At 41.8% G+C, this 27,415-nt stretch overlaps 1 protein-coding gene across 6 annotated transcripts in view; it reads left to right on the forward strand.

The window, feature by feature from the left end:
* MTM1 (myotubularin 1) overlaps positions 1-27,415 on the forward strand; it is a 98,071-nt gene that overhangs the window by 5,549 nt on the left and 65,107 nt on the right. The window contains exons 1-4 of one of the 6 annotated variants that reach the window (XM_032620381.1): positions 9,521-9,553; positions 19,907-19,979; positions 22,600-22,672; positions 24,130-24,224. In XM_032620381.1, the coding sequence (XP_032476272.1) occupies positions 19,917-19,979; positions 22,600-22,672; positions 24,130-24,224 (231 nt within the window). In that variant the 5' untranslated portion in view covers positions 9,521-9,553; positions 19,907-19,916. Of the gene's footprint in view, positions 1-9,520; positions 9,554-18,851; positions 18,931-19,906; positions 19,980-22,599; positions 22,673-24,107; positions 24,225-27,415 lie in introns of those variants that run through there. The other 5 variants (XM_032620380.1, XM_032620379.1, XM_032620382.1 and 2 more) reach the window with 5 other exon arrangements.

The raw sequence follows: 27,415 nt of genomic DNA on the forward strand, positions 1-27,415 counted from the left end.
CCTTTCTCCAGAGCTTCCCATCATGTCTGTGCCACAAAACAGGTTTTCCTTGTTGATAAAATTGTTCTGATGTCTCTGCTCCTGGGAGCTTAGGAGAAATGCAGAATCTTAGGCCCCTGTAGACCTACACAACCAGAATCTGCAGGCTAACAAGACCCCCAGGTGATCTGTATGTAAATTAAAGTTTGAGAAAGTTGGTCTAAGTAGCGAGCGGTTCACATCCCGGCTTCGGGATCCTTTGGGACCAGGCTGTTCATTAGAAAAATAATTCAAGCCACATGTGTAATCCCGTTTTCCTAGTAGCCGCATTAAAAAAGACAGATGAAATCAATTTTTATAATATCTATTGTTCAACCCAGTATGTCCAAAATATTATCATTTCAACATGCAATCAGTATGATAATTAGTGAGATGTTCCCCTCCCCTTACTTGCACTAAGTTGTCGAAATCCAGCAGGTATTTTACACCTACAGCACGCCTGTTTGGACTAGCCATATTTCAGGCTCCACATACTAGTAGCTCCAAGTGTCGGACAGTATAGCTTTGAGAGATACATTTTGGCCTTGATTTGATGATGATGTCATCAGATTTGCTGTCCATGCTCGAAGAGCAGTTAGAGCGTCTGCTGCCTGGGTAGTAACTTGCATTCACGTTCGGTGTAATCGGTGCAGAGCCCTTTGCCCGGTGCTACCGCGTACATCTCATCTGAATCCTCACAACTTTGTTTCAGAGAGTTCTTCTCTGGGTTTCAGCTTGGTAACCTGTATTGAAAAATCGCCATCGGTAGACGTGTGGAATGCAAGCTTCTTTCTCGGGGGCATCTTCAAAGGACTCAAGGGACGCCTCTCCTCTGGCTCAGGGCGGAAATGGAAGCTTCCTTGCGCGCTGCGGACCTGCAGACCCGTGGTTGGCCACGCTGGCTGCTCATTAGAATCACCTGGGGAGCCTTAACGACCTGCTGCCCCAGCCCCACCCAGACATTCAGATTTATTTGATGGGGTGGGAGGGAAGAGATCAGATATCTGCATTTTAAAGAAGTGCTCTGGGTGATTCTGGCGTGCCGCCCAGCTCGAGAGCAGCTGTCCGCAGCTTTGCTGCGCCGAGAACCACCCGGACTTGGGGTTGAAGTGCAGATCCTGACTCTGGAGGACGGGGACGGGGAAGGGCGGAGAGCCCTCCTCCCGCGGGGGACGCGGATGCTGGAGCCGCGGCCCGAGCTCTGACTCCGAGGAACCTGCGCTCCAGAATCACCTGAGGGCGGTTCCCAAGCTCCAAGTTCCCTGGCAGCTAGCCTGGAGTTTCTGATTCAGGAGGTTTGGGGTGGGGCCCGGGATCTGTACTGAAGAAGGCGCGATGTTTTCCATATTTCACCACAAAGAATTATGTTGACTTTAGGGTTTGCGTAGGCGCATTTCTAGTGCACTTTTTGGGGGGGCGGGGTGGTGCAAATGGATGTTGAGTTTTATCAACCCCCGTTTCTGCCTTTATGGAGATTTGTCCCTCACCCTTTAAACCTGTTAATGCGATGGGCTATTTTAAGGGATTTTCTAATATAACTTGGTAGCGTTAACCAGGTTTTGCATTGCTGGCATGGACGCGTTTCTTACTGCTGGGTTTGTTTGGTAATATTTTCTCCAGGATCTTTACATTTGTATTTGTGAGTGAGATTGGGCTTTAATTTTACTTTCCTCTACTGTCTTTGTCTAGCTTAGTATCGTTTTGCTAGCCTTATACAGTGAGTGAGAGCATTCCCTTTTTCTGGTCTCTGGAAGATTGTATAAAACTGGAGTTATTTGTTCCTTGAATATTTAGTAGAACTTGCCCCAGAGCCAGCTGTGCCTGGTGCTTTGGTGTGGGAAGGTTTTAAGCTACCAGTTAATATCTGCCATATCTGTACTTACGTCTGTCTTTTCATTCTTGAATCTTCATATTGTTTGTGCCTTCTCTCTTTTTTCTTGATGAGCCTTACCAAAGGTTTGTCTGGTTGTGGTTATGCAGTATGAGGTTTGTCACTATGTAGAAAGGAATGAGCAGAATTATACTCTCCAGCGTCTTTTTGATTAACTTTAATGAAATGATATGATTTGAAAGTCAGATTTTTATCAAGGTATATTCTGAAAAGCTTTACTTTCACTCCTGTCTCCTGCCAGCCATGCTGTTTCTTCCAGCCACTCCAATCAATATTATTAGTTTTTAGTTCATTCTTCTGTGTTTCTTCTTTTCCACATTTGAGCTAGTGCGCACGTGCGTGCGCCCCCCACACACACTTTCACACTTACTGCATTTCCTTCCTTTTCTTACACCAAAAAAGCATACTACATACACAATTCAGCCTCTTGCTTTCTTTTTTTAAAATAAATTTTTTTATTTATTTTTGGCTGCATTGGGTGTTCGTTGCTGTGCACGGGCTTTCTCAACTTGAAGGGAGCGGGGGGCCCCTCTTTGTTGCGGTGCGCAGGCTTCTCATTGCGGTGGCTTCTCTTGTGGAGCACGGGCTCTAGGTGCGCGGGCTTCAGTAGCTGTGGCCCGCAGGCTCTAGGGCACAGGCTTAGTAGTTACGGCGCATGGGCTTAGTTGCTCCGCGGCATGTGGGATCTTCCCGGACCGGGGCTCGAACCTATGTCTCCTGCATTGGCAGGTGGATTCTTAACCACTGTACCGCCAGGGAAGTCCCAGCCTCTTGCTGTCTTCACGTAAAATATACCCTTGAAATCTTTTTTTTTTTTTTTTTTTTGCGGTACGCGGGACTCTCACTGCTGTGGCCTCTCCCGTTGCGGAGCACAGGCTCCGGACGTGCAGGCTCAACAGCGATGGCTCACGGGCCCAGCCGCTCCGCGGCATGTGGGATCCTCCCGGACCGGGGCACGAACCCGTGTCCCCTGCATCGGCAGGCGGACTCTCAACCACTGCGCCACCAGGGAAGCCCCCTTGAAATCTTTTTGTCTTCATTTTCTCTTCTTTCTTTGGATTTATTTTGCTGCTTGGATGTTTCAAAACACAGTATTTTTATTATTATTTAGTTCTAATATATTCTGATTTCCATTGTGATTATTTCATCCACAATGGAGTTGTTTAGAAGTTTATTTTTAAATTTACAAATGTTTTCTAGGTGTTTTAAAAACCGATTTCTAAGTTAACTGCATGATGGTCAGAGAACGTGGTCTGAATGCTAGTAGTTCTTTGAAGTGATTTGACGGTAGGTTTATATAGATAGTATTTTGTGGTTGGCTTCTTTCATTTAGTGTAAAGCTTTTTAGATTCATCCATGTTTTGTCATTCATCATGTATCAACAGGTGGTGACTTTCTTTTGCTAAGTACTGTTCCATAGTTTGGCTGTAACAATATGTCCATGCACTAGTTGAGGAACATTTGAGTTAATTCAGTTTTTTGGCCATTATGAATAAAGCTGCTCTGAACATTTGCTTACAAGTCCTTGTGTGGACTCATATTTTCATTTGTCTTGTGTAAATACTTAGGTGTGGCATTGCCGGGCCATATGCTTTGTGTACGTTTAACTTTACAAGAAACTGTCACGCTGTCCGCCAGTGTCTGTGCAATTTTGCGTTCCCACCCCACTGGCAAAGTGAAGTGTAAGAGTTCTGCCTGGGTCACGTTCTCACTAACATTTGTTACTGTCTGTCCCGTTAAGTTGTAGCCATTGCAGTGGGTGTGTAATGGTAGTTCATTGTGCATGTTCCTGATGACTAACGATGGTGAGTATGTCTTGTGCTTGTTGAGCATTTGTATATCTCCTTTGATGAAGTGTCCGCTCAGATCTTTTGCCTGTTTCTTATTGAATTGTCCGTCAGTTCTTTGTGTATTGATATTTTGGATACAGGCCTTTATTAGATAGGTCATTTGCAAGTACTTTCTCCTGAACTGTGATTTACAGTTTCATTTTCTAAACTGTGCCTTTGAAAGAGCAAAGGTTTTTAATTTTGATGAAGTCCAGTTTATTGGGTTTTTTTCTCTTACGGTTTATGCTTTTTGTGCTCTAAAAAAACTTTGCCTAAGTTCACAAAGATTCCCCCTGTGTCTCCCTCTAGACTTTTGCAGTTTTAGCTCTTTGTTTAGACCTATTTGGGCAGATAGACCCTAGGGTGGCACCCCTGATTTCTGCCCCCCACCCCCATGTTCATACCCTGTGTAATCCCTTCCCTTGAGTATACAGCTTTCTGAGACCTTGAGCAGAGGATCCCGGTAAGGCATGCCCAGACTCCTGACCCATGACCCACACAAACTGTGAGATAATGAACATGTGTTGTTTACAGCTATTAAGTTTCTTATACAACAGTATAAAACTAATACTTATGTGCTTCACTTCAAGTTAATTTTGCATATTGTGTGAAGTAAGGGTCAAGATTCACTTATTTCCATATGGACATCAAATTGTTCCAGCATCATTTGTGGAAAAGACTGTCCTTTTCCCATTGAATAACCTCGTTACCTTTGTTGGAAGTCAATTAACCATTGCTAGGACCTCCAAAAGATGGGCCTAATTCTGCAGTCTGTTCTGTTCCATTGATCTATATGTCTAATCTTAGGATGCCAGAACCACACAGTCTTGATTACTGAGGCATTATAGTAAGTTTGGAAATTGGGTAGTGGAAGTACTCCAACTTTGTTCTTTTTTATTCCCCCCCCCCCCCCCCCCCCCCCCCCCCGCAAGATTACTTTGGCTATTCTTGGTTCCATATAAATTTCAGAATCATCTTGTCAATTTCTATGACAAAGCCTACTGGGATTTGGTAGAGATTGCATTGAATCTGTGGATCAATATTGACATCATAACAATGCTGAGTGTTCTGATCCTTCAGCATGATATGTTTCTCCATGTATTTAGGTTGTCTTTAATTTTTCTCAGCAGTGTTTTACAGTTTTCAGTGTATGGATCTTGTACACATTTTTGTTAAATGCATCCCTAAATATTTCATTTTTTAAATTATGCAGATGATATTTTTATACTTCAGTGTTCATTTGTCCATTGCTAATGATACAAATACATTTTTTTATGTTGATATTATATATCATGCTGACTTACTAAATTTATTTACTAGTTCTACTAGTTTTTCTCTAGTATTCTTAGGATTTTTTACACAAGTGACCATGTTGTCTGCAAATACAATTTTAAGTCTTCCTTTCAATATGTTATGTTGTTTATTTCTTTTTCTTGTCCTGTTAAAGTTGCTAGGATCTCTAAAATATATCAAATGCAAGCCATAAGACCAACCGTCCTTGCCTTATTCCCACACTTGGTGGGAAAGCATTGCATCTTTCACCATTAAGTAGATGTTAGTTGTAGGTTTTCCATCGGTTACTTTATCTGTTCCTAGTTTGCTGAGATTTTTTTTAAAAAATCAGTATTAGATGTTGAATTATGTTTGTAGAAGCTATGTCTCAGATATAATCTTCAGGAAGATAGTATACCTCGTGAATAGCCCTGTTGACTCTACATATCACCACATTCATACTATTATCAACCACCACTACCCAGCTTTTCCTCCTAGTGTTGATAATAGAATTTCCACCTGGAGCTTGGGAATTCTTTTATTTTTCTATGGATCAGCATATACAATCATCCCTCAGTATCCATGAGGGATTGGTTCCAGGACCCGTTGTGGATACCAGAATCCATGGATGCTCAAGTGCCATAGTCAGCCCTCTGTATCTCTGGGTTCTGCATCCGTAGATACGGAGGGCCGACTGTATTGCTCCTTCAAAAGCCATGGCAATTCTGTGTGGGATTCCTGTGTCATTGTTATGGTACTGGAATTTCTTCATCTTCTTTCTTTGCCATTCTTTTGACACGGTTTTGGTTCCTCTTCATCTCCTTGCCTTTTTTATTTCTGCCATTTTTTCTTTGATTATTTCTTCCACATCTGTGAAAGCTTCCTCCATGCGAATAGTGCCAAGTTCTTGAAGTGTGTGCATGTGTGTGTGTGTCTGTCTGTAGCAGGGATGGGTGGCCCCTTGTATTTGTGGCTGGAATAATAGGTAACTGCCCCAAGTAGGAAGATAACCGTTGTCCATACTGTGGGTCACTGCAAGTCTCTTTCTGAAACTACAAGGCTTCTAGTGAAGCCAGTCTTTGGAGATTCCCTTTAGACACTCCTTTAACTACTATGGCAAAGTGCCTATTGCCCAGGCCACGAGTCCTGCTGCTGATCTCTGTTAACCCTCAAGGCCAACCTGCTCTTGTAAATTAGGACTAATTAAGAAGTATCAAGCCCAGCATTTTTAACAATTGGGAGATCCTAGGCAACATTCAAAAACCTCCCCTGCTCCTTTTTCTTCTAGCCCATGTAGAGAAGGGACAGGTAGCTCCAAATCAAAATTTTCCAGCCCAGTTTTTGGAACTCTTCTTTGGAATTGCCTTCGGAGACCATGACCGTGACAACTTTTACAGAATATCCTCAATGGAGTCAAATCTCTGAGTAAAGACTTGGCATTTGCCTTCAGCCCCAAATCATTTTGAGGCCCATCCATTAAATAAAGAGAGTGGGCACTCATGGGAAGCCTTGTTTTTTGTTTAAAAATTGAGATATGCATCGCTTCTCGGCCTTTTAGCTAAGATCAAGTGTAAAAATTGAGATATGGTAAAAGTCATGAGATGGTGTCTTATCTAGCTTTAAGCTCTAAAAGCACTTTCAAAAGAATTGGAAGAATACTTTGCATAGTGACAGTGTCCCCGGAATAAGTACACACCATCAAAGGGGACGACTTTGTAGAATAACTCATCTAGCTACATGTGCTCTGATAGACATTTTTAACCCTTATTGAATTTTGTCATTTTTAATATAATTTGAAAAGACTCTTCCACAATACAAAGTACTACTGCAGTCAAACAAGAAGGAATATACTGGCTCAGGGCCTCACAGACATGGATTTGGAGGGGAAAGTCACTATTTGGTTAATCATATTTAAAATGAAGTCTCGTGTTCTTATTTGGGACCAGATTTTATTACAGAGATGGAATTCCAAAAAAAAAATTTTTTTCTTCAGCTGTATAAGCAGGAGGCATAACGTTTTCATTTTTTAATTTGATCATCAATTAGATAATTTAGAGCAACAGACATCTGTTAGTGGGTATAGTGGGTAAGAGAACCAGACTGCCTGGGTTTGAATTCCAGTTTCGAAAGTTCTTAGTGGACATGTTTAACCTTCCTGTTCTCAGGGTTGTGTGTTTTCACATGAAGGAGTATTAGTAGTTGCCTTATGAGGTTGTTGGCAGTATTGAAGGAGTTCATCTGTGCTTAGAACAATGCCTAGCACGTAGCAGAAAATCAGTAAATGGAAGCCAATTTGCTTTAATTGTCTATTTAACTTACACCTGTTCGTTGTCTTTATTGCTGTTTAACTTGTCTTATATTTATTCAGCTCCCCAACTCCGTCGCTAGCTCCTTGAAGACCTATCTCAGTTTTTTTTTTTTTAGAATTTCTCACCATGCTCCAGAGTAGTTGCCTAGTACGCATTTGTTGACTAATATTTGACCTCTTTGGAAACAGGATTAAATAATTGTATATGTCGAGTAAGGAGTATCTCAGAAATGATTAGCCTGGTGTCATTTCATTATTTCTTCTAAGAAGCTATATTAATATTTCCATGCTGGTTAACTTAATAGGTGTTCAGTGAATGTTTATATATGGATTCACAAGCTAAATTGTTCTGGTAACCGTATGTCAACCTTTTTGTAGATTGTTAATTTCTGAAGCTAACCTCTTGCTTGCTCTGCTTTGGATTGTGTCCCCATAGAAGATATGTTGGTAGGCTTAGCCCCCTGTAACTCAGAATGTCATCTTATTTGGAAATGGGGTCACTGCAGATATAACTAGTTGAGGCCATACTGGAGTAGGGTGGATCCTTAATCCAGTATGGCTGGTGTCCTTATAAGAAAGGAGAACACCATGTGAAGAGACAGAGACACACAGGGACAACACCGTGTGACAACAGAGGCAGAGATTTGGAGTGATGCAGCTGCAAGCCAAGGAATGCCAGCAACCAGCAGAAGCTAGGGGGAGGCAAGGAAGGTTCCTACCCGAGAGCCTTCACAGGAGCATGGCCCTGCCAACGTCCTGATTGCAAACTTGTAGCCTCCAGAACTGTGAGGGGAGAAATTTCTGTTGTAAGCCATCCAGTGTGTGGTACTTTGATTCAGCAGCCCCAAGAAACTCAGACTCCCATCCATTATCATGCCCTTTTCCCCTTTGCTGCTTGAATTAGAGTGTTGATGACCCAGGGAGTTCATTTCCTCTAGAATGGTTGATTTGCCTCCATTTTCTTCCATTATCCATCTTTTCCATATATTTTGAAATTAAAAAAAAAAATGTTTCCTGCAAGGTCAGACAAAGGTGTTGGAAAACCTGGCACACAAATGCCGTCGCAGTTCTGACACGTGTGCCAGAAGCTGTTCGGAACGTAATAGCGGAGTCTGCAGCCAGTTCACGTGGCCGCTGAGGAGAGCGTGGCAAGCAGCGTGTGGAACGGTGGACCGCTCTGCAGCAGGGAAGAGGAGCAGGGCCCAGCGCCCCACGTCCACATCCGTGGCTCTTACAGCAGTGCCGTGTGAGAAGAGCAAGGGCCCGCAGAATGTGTAACCATTCCTCCTACGTATAAAAGTTCAAAACCACGCACACTCAGCGTATTATTTGGGGATATATCCATATGTAGAAAATGATACAGGTATGCGAGGGAGTTATCAACACAAAGATCAGCCCTAGGGAGGGAGGTTGGAGTACCTTTAATGCCCAGAGGCTGTCTCCAAGATCACGCAGGTTTCTGAGGGTGGAAGTGTATTCACTGCCTCATGAACTGAGGGCCCAGGCTGCTCCGCACGGCATCGCAGTGGGAACCAGCCCCTGGCCTTAGGAAGCTCTGATCTAACAGAGAGACATAAAATGTCAATGGATAGGTAAGTGCAGTACAGCATGAGAAGTGAAATGTTAGAAATTTCTACAACATACAGAGAAATGAAGCATGTGCGTTGTATGTGCGCGTGTGTACACGGGCAGAAGCCTCCTCTGTCTTGAAGCTCCTGCTTCTCCTCCCAGTGAACATGCCTGGAGGAATTGGGCTGAGTGGCAGGTGCTCATCTCCAACCTTCTCTCCTCTCTTTGTTTTTCTAGAAACTGCGCATCTGCTCTTCAGTTTCTTTCCAATACTTCCCCCCGCAGTGCTAATTCCAGTTGGAGGTTTCATCGTTAGTAATGCCCAGTCTGGGAAGGTCTGTGGGAAGTTCGATGTTCTGAACCAGCACCTTCCTCGCTGTTATAGCTGTGGCTCTTAGGTGTTTACTCTTACCTTCAACAATTACCTTTTTTTTTTTTTTTTGCGGTACGCGGGCCTCTCACTGTCGTGGCCTCTTCTGTTGCGGAGCACAGGCTCCGGACGCGCAGGCTCAGCGGCCATGGCCCACGGGCCCAGCCTCTCCGCGGCATGTGGGATCTTCCCGGACCGGGGCACGAACTCGTGTCCCCTGCATCGGCAGGCGGACTCTCAACCACTGCGCCACCAGGGCAGCCCAACAATTACCGTTTTAACTTCTGTGTAAGAAGGTACTTTTCACTTATAAATTGAAAATACGCTTTTGGGGAATAGTTTCTCCCCGGGGAAAATAGTTCTGTCATGGAGCAGATCAGCTGGGCTCATGAGTTTGGGAATTGGCAGGTGGATGGGGAACTTGATCTTGTTCCTATTTTAAAACTTTGTTTACTGGCAGGTATTTGGTGGTTACGAAATCCATTGGTGAATTTAATGATCTGTCTAAGTGTATATAAGATTGCTAGGTAGCCTTTTTACATTAAAAAAAAGTTAACCTGCTGGTAGGTGGCTTTTCTAATAGTTGCTTTAGCATACCAATTTTAAGTTACGAAGCATTTCTAAAGTTACCCTGTTCCATGGCCACAGTGCATGCCGCTGGAGCCAATCAGCTGTCTTGAAGATGTGCCATTTGTCATGAGGGGACCAAGGACTAGGCTGAATGGATCAGCTCAAATCCATCACTAACCACTGGAAAAAATGATTCAAAATGCATTCTTCACTGAATCTGAATTATAGTGTTTTTAGCCAAAAGGTCTTGGCAACATTTAAAGAAGTGGAAGAAAGTGTATTGTGATCTTTAAAGTGAATAGTAAATATCAAAATGATACAAAGAGTGAGTTTCTAAATGAAATACTGTTTAAGATTTTAAAATTTCCAAAGAAGAGTCATCAAAACAATGTCCCTTGAGCCCTGAGATTTGATTTGGCTGAGTTAAATCAAGAGGCTCTAACAGGGCTTCCTTGGTGGCGCAGTGGTTGAGAGTCCGCCTGCCGATGTAGAGGACACGGGTTCGTGCCCCGATCCGGGAAGATCCCACGTGCCGCGGAGCGGCTGGGCCCGTGAGCCATGGCCGCTGAGCCTGCGCGTCCGGAGCCTGTGCTCCGCAACGGGAGAGGCCACAGCAGTGAGAGGCCCGCGTACCGCATTTAAAAAAAAAAAAAAAAGGGCGCTCTAACACATGTGTTGGAGGTATCTTTTTGGGCAATAAGCCACTTACATTGACAGGGGGTACTCTTTTGGAATAACTACAGTTAGATCTACTCTGAGACCTCTAGTGTATTTCGATATCCTTGAGTCACAATAGAAGGCAAAGAGGCAAGATCTCCGTGTTAGGGATCCCATGGAAAGTTTCCCTGGGCTAGGAGTCGAGTGTTGTCTTTTTTTTTTTTTTTTTTTTAATGGAAGTAGGCATGCTTTGAGAATAACCTGCTTTAAGGCTGTCTAGAGCTTTGCCAAGATTAGGTGGATTATCTCAGAAAATGTGTGCAGAGTGGTTAGGCAGTGTTAGATATTGTATATTTTATGGAAAATCCGGCCTAGTCTGTCAGCACCACTTTGAGGAATGACTTCAAAGCATCTCTTGTAAGAGGAAGGGACCTGGTATTTGAGTGCCTCCGTTTTGCCCTCTGCCATGCCAGCATTTTACACGTTACTTATCACCGCCCCATGAAGTAGGTAGTATCATGCCCACTTCACAGACAGAGAACTGCAGTCTGTCCAAGGTCGAATGACTATTATTAACCAAGTGACAAAATTGGGATTTGAAAGCCAAACTGGTCCGAATACAGATTCCCTTCCTCTTTTCAACTGTGTCACACAATTTTGCAGCTGGTCATAGTGCGATTTTACGAGGTATAAGCTACGAATGGTGGGGTTAATGGCTTATATATTAGTTTAAAAGTCTGTCATACAGCGTGAAGTAAGTCAGAAAGAGAAAAACAAATACCATAAGCTAACACATATATGTGGAATCTAAAAAGAAAAGGTTCTGAAGAATCTAGGGGCAGGAAAGGAATAAAGATGCAGATGTAGAGAATGGACTTGAGGAGACGGGGAGGGGGAAGGGTCAGCTGGAACGAAGTGAGAGTGGCATGGACTTATATACTACCAAATGTAAAATAGCTAGCTAGTGGGAAGCAGCCGCATAGCAGAGGGAGACCAGCTCTGTGCTTTGTGACCACCTAGAGGGGTGGGATATGGAGAGTGGGAGGAAGACGCAAGAGGGAGGGGATATAGGGATATATGTATACATATACCTGGTTCACTTTGTTATACAGCAGAAACTAACACAACAATGTAAAGCAATTATACTCCAATAAAGATGTTAAAAAAAGTGCACATAGACTGCTGGTAGAAGGATTAATAAAACAATATAAAAGATTTTTAAAAAGGACATGATTATTATTTACTTTGGCTGAAGAAATTTCACTTGGAAATAACTTTATTTTGATAGTTTAAGGCAGAGGGTGGCAGCCCGTTTTTGTAAATAAAATCGTGCTGGAATACAGCCACACCCCTGTATTTCCCTACTGCCTGTAGCTGTCACAAAGCCTAAAATAGTTACTCTCTGGCCCTTCACAGAAAAAGTTTGCAACCCTTGTTCAAAGAAAAATGTATGAAGATGGAATAAACTCCTACTTTTGCAGTTCATTGTTTGTCTTCATGTGGGATGAGCAAGTATAGAGGTTGAATTGATTGTTCCTGGTCTCTAAATGGCTGGGGCATGAACATTTCTCTTTGGTGCAGGGTGGTTTGGTTGAGCGCATCTTAACACATCTTTTTCATTTCTTGCCTCTGAGGTGGCCTACAGTCAGAGCAACATTTTTTTTTTTAACATCTTTATTGGAGTATAATTGCTTTACAATGGTGTGTTAGTTTCTGCTTTATAACAAAGTGAATCTGTTATACATATACATATGTTCCCATATCTCTTCCCTCTTGCGTCTCCCTCCCTCCCACCCTCCCTATCCCACCCCTCTAGGTGGTCCCAAAGCACCGAGCTGATCTCCTGTGCTATGCGGCTGCTTCCCACTAGCTATCTATTTTACGTTTGGTAGTGTATATATGTCCATGTCACTCTCTCACTTTGTCACAGCTTACCCTTCCGCCTCCCCATATCCTCAAGTCCATTCTCTAGTAGGTCTATGTCTTTATTCCCATCTTACCCCTAGATTCTTCATGACCTTTTTTTTTTCCCCCTTAGATTCCATATATGTGTGTTAGCATACAGTATTTGTTTTTCTCTTTCTGACTTACTTCACTCTGTATGACAGACTCTACGTCCATCCACCTCACTACAAATAACTCAGTTTCGTTTCTTTTATGGCTGAGTAATATTCCATTGTATATATGTGCCACATCTTCTTTATCCATTCATCCAATGATGGACACTTAGGTTGCTTCCATCTCCATGCTATTGTAAATAGAGCTGCAATGAACATTTTGGTACATGACTCTTTTTGAATTATGGTTTTCTCGGGGTATATGCCCAGTAGTGGGATTGCTGGGTTATATGGTAGTTCTATTTGTAGTTTTTTAAGGAACCTCCATACTGTTTTCCATAGGTGCTGTATCAATTTACATTCCCACCAGCAGTGCAAGAGTGTTCCCTTTCCTCCACACCCTCTCCAGCATTTATTGTTTCTAGATATTTTGATGATGGCCATTCTGACTGGTGTGAGATGATATCTCATTGTAGTTTTGATTTGCATTTCTCTAATGATTAATGATGTTGAGCATTCTTTCATGTGTTTGTTGGCAATCTGTATATCTTCTTTGGAGAAATGTCTATTTAGGTCTTCTGCCCATTTTTGGATTGGGTTGTTTGTTTTTTTGATATTGAGCTGCATGAGCTGCTTGTAACGTTTGGAGATTAATCCTTTGTCAGTTGCTTCATTTGCAAATAGTTTCTCCCATTTGGAGGGTTGTCTTTTGGTCTTGTTTATGGTTTCCTTTGCTGTGCAAAAGCTTTGAAGTTTCATTAGGTCCCATTTGTTTATTTTTGTTTTTATTTCCATTTCTCTAGGAGGTGGGTCAAAAAGGATCTTGCTGTGATTTATGCCATAGAGTGTTCTGCCTATGTCTTCCTCTAAGAGTTTGATAGTGTCTGGCCTTACATTTAGATCTTTACTCCATTTTGAGCTTATTTTTGTGTATGGTGTTAGGGAGTGTTCTAATCTCATACTTTTACATGTACCTGTCCAGTTTTCCCAGCACCACTTATTGAAGGGGCTGTCTTTTCTCCACTGTATATCCTTGCCTCCTTTATCAAAGATAAGGTGACCAGATGTGTGTGGGTTTATCTCTGGGCTTTCTATCCTGTTCCATTGATCTATATTTCTGTTTTTGTGTCAGTACCATACTGTCCTGATTACTGTAGCTTTGTAGTATAGTCTGAAGTCAGGGAGCCTGATTCCTCCAGCTCCATTTTTCGTTCTCAGGATTGTTTTGGCTATTCGGGGTCTTTTGTGTTTCCATACAAATTGTGAAATTTTTTGTTCTAGTTCTGTGAAAACTACCAGTGGTAGTTTGATAGGGATTGCATTGAATCTGTAGATTGCTTTGGGTAGTAGAGTCATTTTCACAATGTTGATTCTTCCAATCCAAGAACATGGTATATCTCTCCATCTATTAGCATCATCTTTAATTTCTTTCATCAGTGTCTTATAATTTTCTGCCTACAGGTCTTTTGTCTCCTTAGGTAGGTTTATTCCTAGATATTTTATTCTTTTTGTTGCAGTGGTAAATGGGAGTGTTTTCTTAATTTCATTTTCAGATTTTTCATCATTAGTGTATAGGAATGCCAGAGTTTTCTGAGCATTAATTTTGTATCCTGCTACTTTACCAAATTCATTGATTAGCTCTAGTAGTTTTCTGGTAGCGTCTTTAGGATTCTCTGTGTATAGTATCATGTCATCTGCAAGCAGTGACAGCTTTACTTTTTGTTTTCTGACTTGGATTCCTTTTATTGCAAAAGTCAGCACAAGTTAGTCTTGTTAAATCCCGTGTTTCTGGGCATTCAGGTGCAGAACAGAGCTCTCTTTGCGAGTGGTTCTCACTGGGGGCGATACTCCCCCTAGAGGCCAAATTGGAAACGGGGGGTGTTTTTGTTTTTAGTGTAATTTGTATTGAAAAATACGTTCTTATAAATCACTGTCCTTTTATTATATTTCTCCTTCATCCTGGAGCACAGGCATTATACTGCTGATTTTTAAAATTGTGGTTCATTTGATAATATCCTTGGCTTTCATTGCAGGCTAGCCAAAGGGGCTTTGCACAACTTCGTTTTATAATAAGGGGAGCATTGGGTCTGGGAGTACTGAGCAGCTCTGCCCTGAGTATTTCGCATTTTTTTCAAAACAGACTTCCAAGTAAAGAAAGCTCCCTTCGAAAGACCTGGAATTCTGGATTCAGGGGCTGCTTGTGCAGGACTTCTTGCTCGCTGGCAGCCTTTCGAAGTCGGTTTGCAGACTGGGTAGGTTCCCACAGCTCTCAAGGGAGCCTCCAGAGAGAGATCACCCGTAAGCTTCATTTAAACAGCAACACAGAGTAAGAAAGCACAGCGAGTAAAATCCAAAGAGGAAGGCCTGTGTGCCTTTCCTCACTGTTTGTACACGGAAAGTGTGGGAAAACCCCCAATCAAGGGCCATCGATTGCAAATCAGTGGCCATGGCCACTGAGCTCCCCTTGGAGTTTAGATTTTGCTTGCAAAGGCCCAATGAGGTGGATGTCAAATTTATTTTCTAATTCTACTGCTTTTAGATGTTTCCAGTAAGGGTAAAAATGGTCCTTATTTATTTGAGAGTGTTTATAGTTACGTCTGCCGCAGGTGTTTTGTGAAATCCTATTTTTCATATGCAACGGAGAGGGGAGCAGTTTCTTAGTCTGGAAGAAGGGCGTGGGGGAAGAGCTCTTTGTACCTTAATTTGAAATATCTATTCCATTGTAAAGTCTGTAGTGCAGGATGGTAGTTCTTTTTGGTGCAAGTTCCTTATGGTGCTTCAAGGCGCCAGAAATTAATGCCATTCTGCTGTGCAGAGCCATGGTGCCTTGAGCATCTTGATTAGCCAAGGATTGGTTTTACCCTTTTTTTAAGCTTGCATAAATTTCTGACTTAAGTGAAATATCGGGCAAACAACAGTTATGTTTTTTGGCTGAGTCTTTATTAAAGCCCAGTTCATTCATTCATTTAATGGATATCTATTAAGTACCAACTGGGTGCCAGGCACTGTACCAGGTGCTGTAACTGCAGCATTAAGTAAAACAGACCAGAATCCTCATCTGCTGGGGGCTCGTATTCTGGTAGGGGCTTGTATTCTGGTGGGGGCTTATATTCTGGTGGGAGCTTGTATTCTGGTAGGGGCTTGTATTCTGGTGGGAGCTTGTATTCTGGTGTGGAGGGTGGACAGTAACAACAGGTTATCTGGAAGGTGGTAAGTGGTAGGGAAAGAGACAGGGAGAGAGAGGGGCAGAGAGAGAAAGAGAGGAAGGAGACAGACAGAGGGAGAGGGGGAAGAGAGGTGAAGGGACACGGAGGGACAGAGGGAGATACCATGAGACCATTGAGGTTAGTTGGCTTGAATTTAAAGAGAGACACAATTGAGGCCATGTTGTAACTTTAAAATTTGATTTTTTAAATAATGCCACCTTTATGTAGCTTTATTTGAAGGGGTTGTGGGGGGGGGTCTCAGAGATTGCTTGCCTAGATGAGTTTTCCTAGCTATGTTTCTTACTCTAAAACTCCTTCTCCACTGAGACTGGGACCAGTCTCATCCAACCTGGTTTCTTGAAAAATAGAGATCACTTGGACTCACTTTTTCCTGGATGGAAAGGATACTGCCGTGTTAGGAGATGTCAGCTAGAGCTGGTCCTGCCACTGACTCACGCTGGGGTCTTGTCGTAGTACCCTCTCTAGGCTTTCCTGCCATCTTCTCGGTAATAGGAGAAGACTGGGCTTAAATCATCACAAAAGTTTTTTTCAGGATCAAAAAAGATAGAAGTCTACCTTTGGTTAGATTCCTGAAATTAGCGTATATATAGGGAATTAAGTTTCAATTTTCACTTTAAAGCCAAGGTAGCCCCAATTCAATGTTTTTTAAAATAAAAAGGATTAAAGCTTGATCTTTAGGGGTTTGGGGCAAAATACACTATAACCAAAAGGGTAGCTGACTTTTGTAAACTTTACTGTAGCTTCTAATTATTATTGAACCCCATTTAGACCAACAGAAATATTTTATAGATGAAGATATGGATATTAGAGACAGCTCAGGGCCTGCACTCACCCATCTAGTACATTTTCTACAACTCTGCACAGGGTCCAAATGAGACAGTATTTCCACGTACTTTTTTTAAAATATAAATTTATTTATTTATTTATTTTTGGCTGCGTTGGGTCTTCGTTGCTGCATGCGGGCTTTCTCTAGTTGTGGTGAGCGGGGGCTACTCTATTGTGGTGTGCAGATTTCTCATTGCGGTGGCTTCTCTTGTTGCGGAGCACGGGCTCTAGGTGCGTGGGCTTCAGTAGTTGTGGCACGCGGGCTCAGTAGTTGTGGCTCGTGGGCTCTGGAGTGCAGGCTCAGTAGCTGTGGTGCACGGGCTTAGTTGCTCCGCAGTATGTGGGATCTTCCCAGACCAGGGATCGAACCCCTGTCCTCTTGCATTGGCAGGCAGATTCTTAACCACTGTGCCACCAAGGAAGTCCCTCCATGTACTTTTTCAAGAGAAGCTTTATATAGCTAGATCACCACTGGCCATGCACTGTCCCTGTGGTAGTTAACTTTCTTCCTAGTATTTCTAGGGTCAGACCTAATTTGTAGAAGAATTGGTTGTGGCGTCAGCATTCAGTTATTATCCTTTCATTATTGAAAAGGATGCTAATAATTTGTTAGCAAATATGTCATGTACTGTTCTAAGCCCTTCATGTGTATTACTTCATTTTGCCCAACTATGCTGTAGTAAGATAGAGATAATAGCAACCGAAGCCCAGAGAAGTGAAATAATCTACCCAAGGTCAAATAGTGAATCGCGCAGTGGGGATTTGAATGGAGCCGGCTCAGTACCTGTGCTGTTCAGTGTCATGCTGCTCCAGCTCCTGTACATTTCAAGGGTCTGTTGCAACCTTTCAACAAAGAGAGGCTCACTGGTGACATTTGAAAGCAAACGTCATCATGGAACTAACCCATGTTACCCAGACCCTTGGATTTCTCAGCTTTGTACTCAATCCAGCTTTTAATAGTAGCGTCTTCTAGGGTAACTCTAAAAATGAGGGCTTTAGACATAAAGACTGCATATTATTTGATTCTGTTTATATGAAATGTCCAGAATGGGTAAATCTATAGAGATAGAGAGCAGATATGTGATAGGGGCTGGGGGAATGGGGAGTGATAAGTGATTACTAATGGGTATGGGGTTTTTGGGGGAAGTGATGAAAATGTTCTAAAACCGATTGTGGTGACAGTTGTACAATTCTACAGATATACTTAAAACTGTTCAATTGTTCACTTGAAAGGGGTGTGTTAATAGTAGGTGAGTTATAGCTCAATCAGATAGTTAAAAATAAGGGGAAAAGGAGGACCTCCCTCTGTTAAATTTAGTGCATGTTATTTATTTTAAAAAAATATTTATTTGGCTGCGCCAGGTCTTAGTTGCGGTGTGCGGGATCTTTAATTGCAGTATGCGAACTCTTAGTTGTGGCATGCGGGCTGTAGTTCCCTGACCAGGGATTGAACCCAGGCCCCCTGTATTGGGAGCACGGAGTCCTAGCCACTGGACCACCAGGGAAGTCCCTATTTAGTTCATTTTAAATTGAAGTTTTTAAATGAGGATTGATGAAAACAGGAGGACTCATCTTTCTTTTATGGTTTATAAACAGGACCGTGAAGACTGAGTCGATTATATAACCCAGCATTTGAAATGTCTTATGTTGACTTGACAGTAATAACTTAACATGTGTTTGAAGACATTGACTTATATGATAAAAGTGTTTTAAATATTATAGCATCTGATTACTAAAAGTAATTCTGTATCCGTTCCTGATGAAAATCCCCCAAATGTGTAATATTGTTTAGTCAGTAGAATAATTTCAGGGCAGAAACATCTAACTTGCTCTATCTAGTCCATCTCATCCATTCTGCCGTCTCAGAGAATAATGGGTTATTTGACTGGATTTTAATTTACGATTAGAGAGGTTTTTTTCAAGGCTATATTGTCTGAACTATTTTGTCTGCATTTAATTCATTCTAGAGTTATTCATTAATCTTTTTAAAACAGTTATTTCTAATTTTAGATCGTGCTACCTCTTAATAGTTTCAGGTCTTTTAAGTTTAGTATTCCTTTCTATAAAGAAGTATTTTATTTTGCCCTAAGTGTTCATGTTTAAGCCTCTGCAGTAGTTTCCTAGTTCCAGTGTTCTGGGATTTGGTGAACTGATACCCAAGCTCAGAGCCTCATCATGTTGCCCAATAGTGTGTGTTTTGCACATAATCAGTCATTCGTTCATCAAATAGTTATGAGTGTCATTGTGTGCCAGGAGATAACCGTGACCCAAATGGACCCCCAGCCTTGCCCTTGGAGAGCTGAGCTCTGGTGGAGGAAGCCTGGCGGTGCTAATCTTGTAAGATTGTTCTCACCTGGCCATCTTGCTGCCTCTGTCCTGATGGGTCCCCTCATCCGCATCTTCTTTCACCTCTCAGGCCTTACTTAAGGACATTGGACAGCCGTGCACAGCTATCAAATCACTAGGTTTTGTTCCAAGGGGTAGTGATGTTTTCCATGCCATATTTTGTTAGTGAGTGGTTGGTCTTTTAATGAGCCTGGCAAAAAAGATCCTATAAATATCCACAGTCACCTTGCTGAATTGGATGTGGTTTAACCACCAGTGACTTCCATATGTCTCTCTCGGTGTCATTAACTTTGATAAATAAAATAACCAAAGCACTACTTAGTTTCCTGTTGTTGCTATCATCTTCAAAAGTCTAAATAAACCCCTGGGTTACCAAGGTATTGTATGTATTCCGAATATGATGGTTTCATTTATGTCTGAATTGTGATGAATAAGCCTTATTTAAATGAAGTATATACTTTCCCTAGAAAATGCTGATTAAATCAAATCTTCCTAATTTGATTTCCATCAAATCCATGCCACTTTAACTTGCCTTAATTTAGAGAAAACAGAATTATTAAAGGGGAAAGAAGAGTGAGTTCAGCAGTCTCCCCTTTTTATCACTCCGCCTGGCTGCCTCTTAACTGTCTTTAAAAATTAAGAAATGTGGAAATTTGAAGCCTGTTGCACAATTAGTGAACATTAAGTTTTCTCCCATGACAGTTTGAAGGCTAGGAATAAAAATTCCGGGCACATGTGTGGTGTCTTCTGCTGAGCTCCCCCTTCTCTGTTCCTCCACGGTTCCCTGCACCTTCATCGGAGCTCTTTCCCATGAGCTGTGTTGTGGTTGATACTTCGTGTGTCTCATTCCCACTGGAGACTACGAGGGAAATAGGGCCTGTCAAGCGTACTCCTGTTTGTTCTCAATTGCAATATGTTTGAAATTGCATACAATTCCATTGATATTGAATGTTGTCTTTCTTGGTAGAGTTTCCAGTATGGCCTCTGCACCGACTTCTAAATATAATTCACACTCCTTGGAGAATGAGTCTTTTAAGAGGGTAAGTTGAGTTTTCAGATTTATCTGTACCTCCTTCTCTCATTTCTCCTTTTGTATTTGAATATTAGGTGCTCATTCTGGGTTTCTTGAATTATTAATTTCATTATTTATTCACATAATGTAAATTCTGTGATACATGTGGTTTCGTTAACCCACCTTGTTCAGTAAAAGACTGATTATCTTATGTGTGTTCAGTGAGTTTTGTTTGTAAATCCTTTCACATAACTTCATTTTTGAGAACCTCTGACTTGTGAACTACTTCCAGTGTTACATTTAAGATACTAGGCAATCTCTTGCCCCTGAAAGCTTTCTGAGGGAGAGATTGGAAGCCAGGGTCCGCTGAACAGGCTGTTAACACCTTCCTAAATATTGGTGTTATTTTCTAATTATGAGGATAAAAGAGTTATAGGACCAAAACAAACACAGCATTAACAGAAAATGGTTCCAAGTGTCAAGGAGAAATTGTGTAATTAGAGGGAGATATTGGAACAGCTATTGGAAAGAAGGAATTTTAAATAAGCTTTATTCATGGCCCTTTAAGGCTTTTGATACATATTACCGGTTATCCACCAGAGAGGTTCATTTACACATCCACAAGCAGTGTAGAGAGATACCCAAGCAATCCCAGAAGGGAGCCAACCAGTGTCTTTTAATTTGTATTTCCCTGAGTACTAACAAGGGTACCTTTTTTTGGTTTGGTTTTGTTTTAAAGGTGTGTTTCTTGTCCATTTGTAATTGTTTTGTGAAGTGGCTGTCTGTGTCCTTTGCCTATTTGTGTTTTGGGGTGTTCGGGGTATCCTTTTCTGTTGACTTCTAAGCATTCTTTATAAATTATGATGATCAACTCTTAATAATATATATTATTCTTTATAATACATATAATAATAACATATAAGACTTTTCCCTAGTTTACTGTTAGCCTTTTAATTATATTTATGTGTTTGGATTTTGAAATACAGAGGTTTAAATTTTTATGTAACCACATCATCAGTCTTTTCTTATATTTTCTGCTTTTTGTGTCATGTTTGTAAGGACCTTTTCATCCCCCAATTATAAAAGTCTTTATCGTATTTTAGTATTGTTATGGTACAAGGATCAGTTCTAAACACAAGAGTAACTTCAAGAAGGTAATTGTAAGTCCTCGTGTAACGTTACTCTACTGTGAAAGTACATCTTCTGTTAATCCCATGTTTTCCTGTGTTAATAGACATTTGTTTCCCTTATGTTGTGGCTGAATTACGCTTTCTTCTCCTGACCCAGAACTGTGGTATTTAAAGGCTGTATGAATATTAAATTTGCTCGTTATACTTGTTTTTAGTTTGAGGCAGTGTTAAAGGAGGATGATAATTTCTTTGCAGTCGTATCATTTATATAAAACGTGTGGTTTTTGCTCCTCATTGAAGAAGGCCTTCCTGGCTGGGGACAGTTTGCCTTACCCTCTGAGTTATAAAATGCTTAGCTTACAAGCACTAAAACATATTGAAAATTAGCTAGGAATTTTCACTTTGTACCTGAATAAAAAGACTAAAACCATTAAAAATCCAGCAGAGCCCCCCTCTTTGACAGCTTATCTCTCACCTAAATACACAAGCCACGTTTCTCTTGTTTCAGAATACTCTGCATTTGCATAGCCCTTGGTAATTCTCAGAAGTGTGCTTGTGTAGTTTGTTTCACTTAATATTCACGAAACTCCTTTGAGGCAAGGATTACTAGCTTCACACATGAAATAACTGCAGCATGACTTTGGAAAACAACTAGAAAAAAATGAATGAAAAACAGCGATGAAAAAACCTTTTGCCCAAACAGATGTTAGTGATGTGCCTGGCACTGATCCGCTGGGGCGGCTGAATAGATTGAAAGACGCCTTTCCCAGGCATCCAAGTCACCTGGCAAATGAGCCTCTCAGAACTCACCTTCACTTTTAGCGGCTAATACTTTGCCTGTCTGGCAGAGCGGCTGCGGTGATTGAACGAGGACCATGCGTGGGGAGCCAGGCCTAGAGACGTAGTAAAGTCACGCGAAGAATTTGTGCGTAGATGGTTCCCAAGGCCCCTGTTGGCTCAAAAGTTCAATGACAGGCCACCCCGTCCTCTTATCTAGTCACCTACATGAAGAAAGATCTTAATAAAATAGGAAAATAAAATAGGAAACCCAGTGTGTGGTAACTGTTATTTTCTGGTGTCGTGAGAAGATGCTGTAATTACTGTTGCTCAGTTAAGGCCCCATTGAAATCAAGTTTTCATTCCTTCTCTCAACAAAATAGGACTAAATACTTAATATGAAAAAAAGCTGCCACGGTATATGTGTACCTATAGAATACACTTAATATTTACTTTTTATCACTTTCCTGAACACTGTTAACTATAAATTGCTTGGAAGGGGTGTTTAATTAATATCACTGAAAAGCGTGCTAATGTTATTTACAGACTGAAAGTTAACACAGCTAATGAATGTTGAATGCTAAGTTGTAGTTTTTAGTCGTGTGGATTTTCTGTGCCGATTTTCTGTAATGGTCACTATTTCTCTAATTTTTTTCTTTGACAACGATATCTCTGTTTGGTTGCTCAAAATCCTATGCAAATGTAATGTCATTACTCCTGATGGCACCATTTTGTTTCCAGACTTCTAGGGATGGAGTTAATCGGGAGATCGGTGAGGCTCTTCCTCGACTTCCAGGAGAAACCCGCATCACTGGTAAGGAGCCTGTGAAGTTAGGATTTTCGTACATTGATGAGAGGTCCAGCAGGGTCAGGTGGCTTCAATCCCACGGACTCTTTAGAAGTTACATTTCTTGATCAAAGAGTTCTCTCAAGAGCTTCACGCTCTCCAGGATAGTGATATTTTTTCCCTCTGTACCAAAGACAGAATTATTTTGGAAAAGAAATGTGGATTAGCTCTTGAAAGTCTCTTATTGGAGCTATAAGCTCTTATGGTTTGAGGTGATAAGAAGAAAATGGTATTAAGGTTTTCCAGTCTATGATGTATGCTTTAAAATGCCTCAACTTAGAGGCTTAAAGTCCAAGTATTCTCTTCTTTGAAATATAGGAGACCACAGTGGTTTAAAATATCTTTGATTTGCCAGATAGCCGAAGTTAGTTATGTTGATGTAACATTCTGATTGTTGGCTTATTTTCTTCATTATAAATTCATATTACGAGGGAGGTATCTACTTTGGAAAGACTAGATCGTTCTGGCTTAACAATCCAGAAGCACCTGACAGCTTCTAAGCGAAGTGCTCATGTTGTGGGCATTCACATTTTTTATTAGGGTCGACATCCCCCTCTCAGATTCCCATTTGGTGATGATACAGTTAACCATCGTTTCAGAGAACCTTTCGTTTTATTGACTAAGATCTGGGTTGTTTAGCTTAAATGGCCGAAAGCATGGTGCTAATCAGATTAAGGTCATAGATGTGGTACCTGTGTGAATGAGTTAGCCACGCACCATGAGAAACTATTCCATGTCCACAGACTTGCACACGTGATCCTAGTCTTGAAAAGGAAACCGGTGGCGTGTGTCCATCCCAATTTCTGGATAAGAACAAAGAGGATAGCTTACTTTTGATGGTCTTCATTTGTAAAGTTTTGGTGCTCTGTATCAGTGCCAGAACCTTCACTGAGGTAGTGTAGTAACTGACTGAATGAGCATGAAATAGCCTTACTGGGTATTCTTCATTTAGCACCTGAGGAGAAAGGGATTTCAAAATTACTATGAATAAGTAAATAGATAAATAAACAAATGCCATGAACACATTCAAGGACATCCTTGAAAGTTAAGACAAAGATATATTTTATTATAACAACTCAACTCTCCTGATTTAGTTTCTCCTTATGTTTGATCCTACCAAAGATGTACTAATTTCTTGGCCATCTGTTTCATCTCACTTAATATGTGAAATGAATCTAGCTCCACTCTTCTTCTTTCACTTCTGCTCTCCAGCTGTTCTCACCTTGTCCCTAGGTAGTGGCAGCCCCATTCGACCTAGCATGGTAATGTAGAAGCATTGCCAGTGCTTGCTTTAGACCTTTTCAGTGACTTTTTTTTTAATTGTAGTTATTCTTAGCCAAATAGTTTATATTAAATTAGTGCCATTTGTTGTGTATCTTGGTATATATTTCCATTATTTTAGGGTACTTTTTTTATCTTAATAGACAAAGAAGTTATTTACATATGTCCTTTCAATGGCCCCATTAAGGGAAGAGTTTACATCACAAATTATCGTCTTTATTTAAGAAGTTTGGAAACGGTAAGTAGAATCTAAGACCATAAAGATGACCCTAACTGTTAAAGATAATGCTAAACTGTTTCTCTTCTACCTTTTGCAAGATTGACTGGGGATCAGATTAACATGGGGGTATATTTGCTTCTCAGCTCTTAATTTTTGGCTTATGCAAAGCTCATTTAACACTAACACCTGTTTATGTAGGAATAGAGTGAATTAAAATAAGTTTTGTCCTTGATAATCTGGGGAGGGGAGTTTTGTAACTGTGCTCATTTGCTAGTTTGGAGAAGTTGGTTAGGTGTAGAACAGTGGTTCTTTACCAGAAGCACCGATGAGAACCACTTGCGGCGCTTAGCAGCCACTACAGATGCCATGATGTACTGCATCCGAATGTTCCGGCTTGTGGTCCAGGCACAGCGGTCATTTTTTAAAACATCACAGATGAGGATGCTGATGTGTGTGAATCTGATGTGAATCCCTTGTTAAGGCCCACTGCTCTAGAACTTTCCAAGTGTTCAATTACAGAACACCAGGTAGCAGTTTAGAACTAGGATGACTATGTTGTGGCTTAGTGCCACTCTACCTTCTCATTCCGTGGCCATAAGATGTTTGCCATGGTATTTCAACGAATTTCCCATTGATGGAACAATGTGATGGAGACGAGATGCTCCAGAAGGGAAAGAATGAATGAACAGCTGCTGAGGCTGGCCCAGAAGGGCCTGTGGTGGATGTGGTGGGTTGCCGTTGCCCAGGCCAGCCTGAAGGGGCAGCTGTATTTTGATGGGCTGGATCGAGGAGGGATAAACAGGGCCGGGGCACATGGAAGAGGAGCCCAACATCAGCTTAAACGCAGGAGATGTTGGGAGTGTTGGGGGAATCTAGCTTTTGTTTGACTGCTTTTTACCTCAGAGTTTCTTCAGGACAGTTCTAATCTAGATTAGTTTGAACCTTTGGATTTTTAAAAAATTATGCTCATCTTTGTGTCCGAATTCTGAAAAATGCTGTTTATTACTGTTATTGCCTTAGCTGTGGGAGCCCACTTCTGTAGTGTTCCTAGACCCCCATGGGCCTGAGATTGGGCATTTTACTTATGTGACTCTCTTCAGGCTTCTAAGCAAGACTGGAGCTGAACAAATGTTTTAGTTTTCCAGAATGTGAAAGAAGATTCTGGAAATTAACAGAGCAGTGAGCTGGTTGTCAACCCTTGGCAACAGTTGGCAACAACTGTAGAATTTATCATTTGAACAGATGATTACGTACCCAGGAAAGAAAGAAACCCATTGGGAGTATTATAGACAGACTGTGTAACTGGTATCAAGCCTTTAACTTGGAAGGGGGTTAAAGGGAAGGGGAAGGGGTTTGAAGTAGTCTTAATCGGCTAAGATATTGGAGTGAAGCCACTAATGTAAAACTGAGCGTAGATAATAGTTACTTCATAAAAACCAGTTGTATTGGTGAAGGATGGAAGAGGTCTGTCTTTACAGGGGCTCAAGTTTATTTGATCCAGTAATTGGATGGGATTGGTTAAAAAGTTAACATACCTGTAGGCTGAACTAACAAAAGTATAATATAACGTTATGTAATATTATACTATACTGTACTATACAATATGGCCAGCCAAAGTAAGACTCATTCGGTACAGCTTCCAAGTGTCAAATTGGGACACACTGAGAGATTTTATGCTAATATATGCGAGAATCATCAAAAATCGAATTAGAGCAAGTTGTTGACCAGCCACACATGCCCGGTTCCATTTCGTGCTGTCACTGGTGATGAACTGGGGAAATTATTTAAACTGCGGTGCCGTGACAAGATTGTGTCTGTTCTGTGATCTCAACTGTGGAAACCAAACAAAAACTATCTGTCGAAAAGAGACCAGAAAGAAATACACCAAAAGGTTTAGTACTTGCGATAGTTGGACGGTGGAATTACGTATGCTTTTGTTTTCCTCCTCCCACTTGGCGTGAGCATACATTACTTTTGTAATTGGGCAGCACTTGGCCAGCTTTATTTATTTCGTTTTCATACAGCACTCCAGAGGCCAGGGGTTAGCGTGGAGTGGGTGAATAAAATGCCCATTTGACACTGACTGCTAATCTTTTTCTTCTTCTACCAAGTTTTACATAAATATTTTGACCAATTGGCCACATCGTTTAGTCCAAGTTTAAAAACAAGCAGTTCGTGGCAGAAAACATCATATAAAGGAAGCCATTTGGGTGGTTATGCAGAAGCCTCAAAACATAGTCATCATAGTGTATCTCAAAGTCCTAAATAAGAACATTAATCGTGGATTCTGCTGCAAAATGTGAATGTTTCTCACGTGTTTGACAAAGAGCCGCCATCTCACTGGCCTTTTGAAGCGGACACCTGTGTGGTTCAGGTATGTAAACACTGCAGTGGGAGCACGGCCTGCCTCGGGAGTCAGCTGTCCTGTTTCGTCAGGTGTCAAGGGCAGTTTCCCTGCCCCTGATGTCCCGGGCAGTAGACGCACCATGGTCTTTGGACTGTCATGCGGCCTTCTTCCCCTGGGCGTCCTTTGGGGTCTCCCCCCGCCCCCACTCTGAGCAGCATACTTTGCAGTCTGAAAACTCTTGCTGGATCCCCACTGCCCGCAGCATAAAATCCACTCTCCTTCGTGTGGCAGAAAAATTCTTCTGACTTCCCTTGCCTCGACTCACACTGCTTCTCCCCGTGCTGTTGTCCAGCTGCACAAAGCCCTGGCCCTCTCCCCAGCACCTGAGGCCCTTCTGGGCTGTTTTCACTGGGCCTGGATGCCCTCTCGTCCCTCAGAACCCACCTCAAAAATCATGTCCTCCCTGGAGGCTTCGCCATCTTCCGCCGAAGGCCTCACTCCTTCTCTGTGTTCATGTCCCCATGTTCACACTTATTGCTGGGAAACTTACCCTGCCCACCGGCTCTAAAGGTCCCAAACCCCTCCCCCTCCTCCTCTCCCCCTTTCATGTTTGTTTGTTTGTTTCTCCTGAGCACTTGCCACTGCCTCCTATTTTGTATATTTCACTGCTTTGCCTCGTTCCCGTCTGACCGAGGCCAGGGATGCTTTGTGTCTGTTCGCCGCCGAGCCGTGAGGCCTAGGATGGAGCGTGGCATGTGGCAGGGAAGAAATTCAGCCGTATTTATTTGTCACGCTCTCTGGCCTTCACTAGTGGCGAGACCTGGTGGTCCCGAACACCACCGTTGCGTTTGGCGTTGAGAAA

This window comes from Phocoena sinus, chromosome X (genome assembly GCF_008692025.1).
Source record: "Phocoena sinus isolate mPhoSin1 chromosome X, mPhoSin1.pri, whole genome shotgun sequence".
In the NCBI taxonomy this organism is placed as follows: Eukaryota; Metazoa; Chordata; class Mammalia; order Artiodactyla; family Phocoenidae; genus Phocoena; species Phocoena sinus.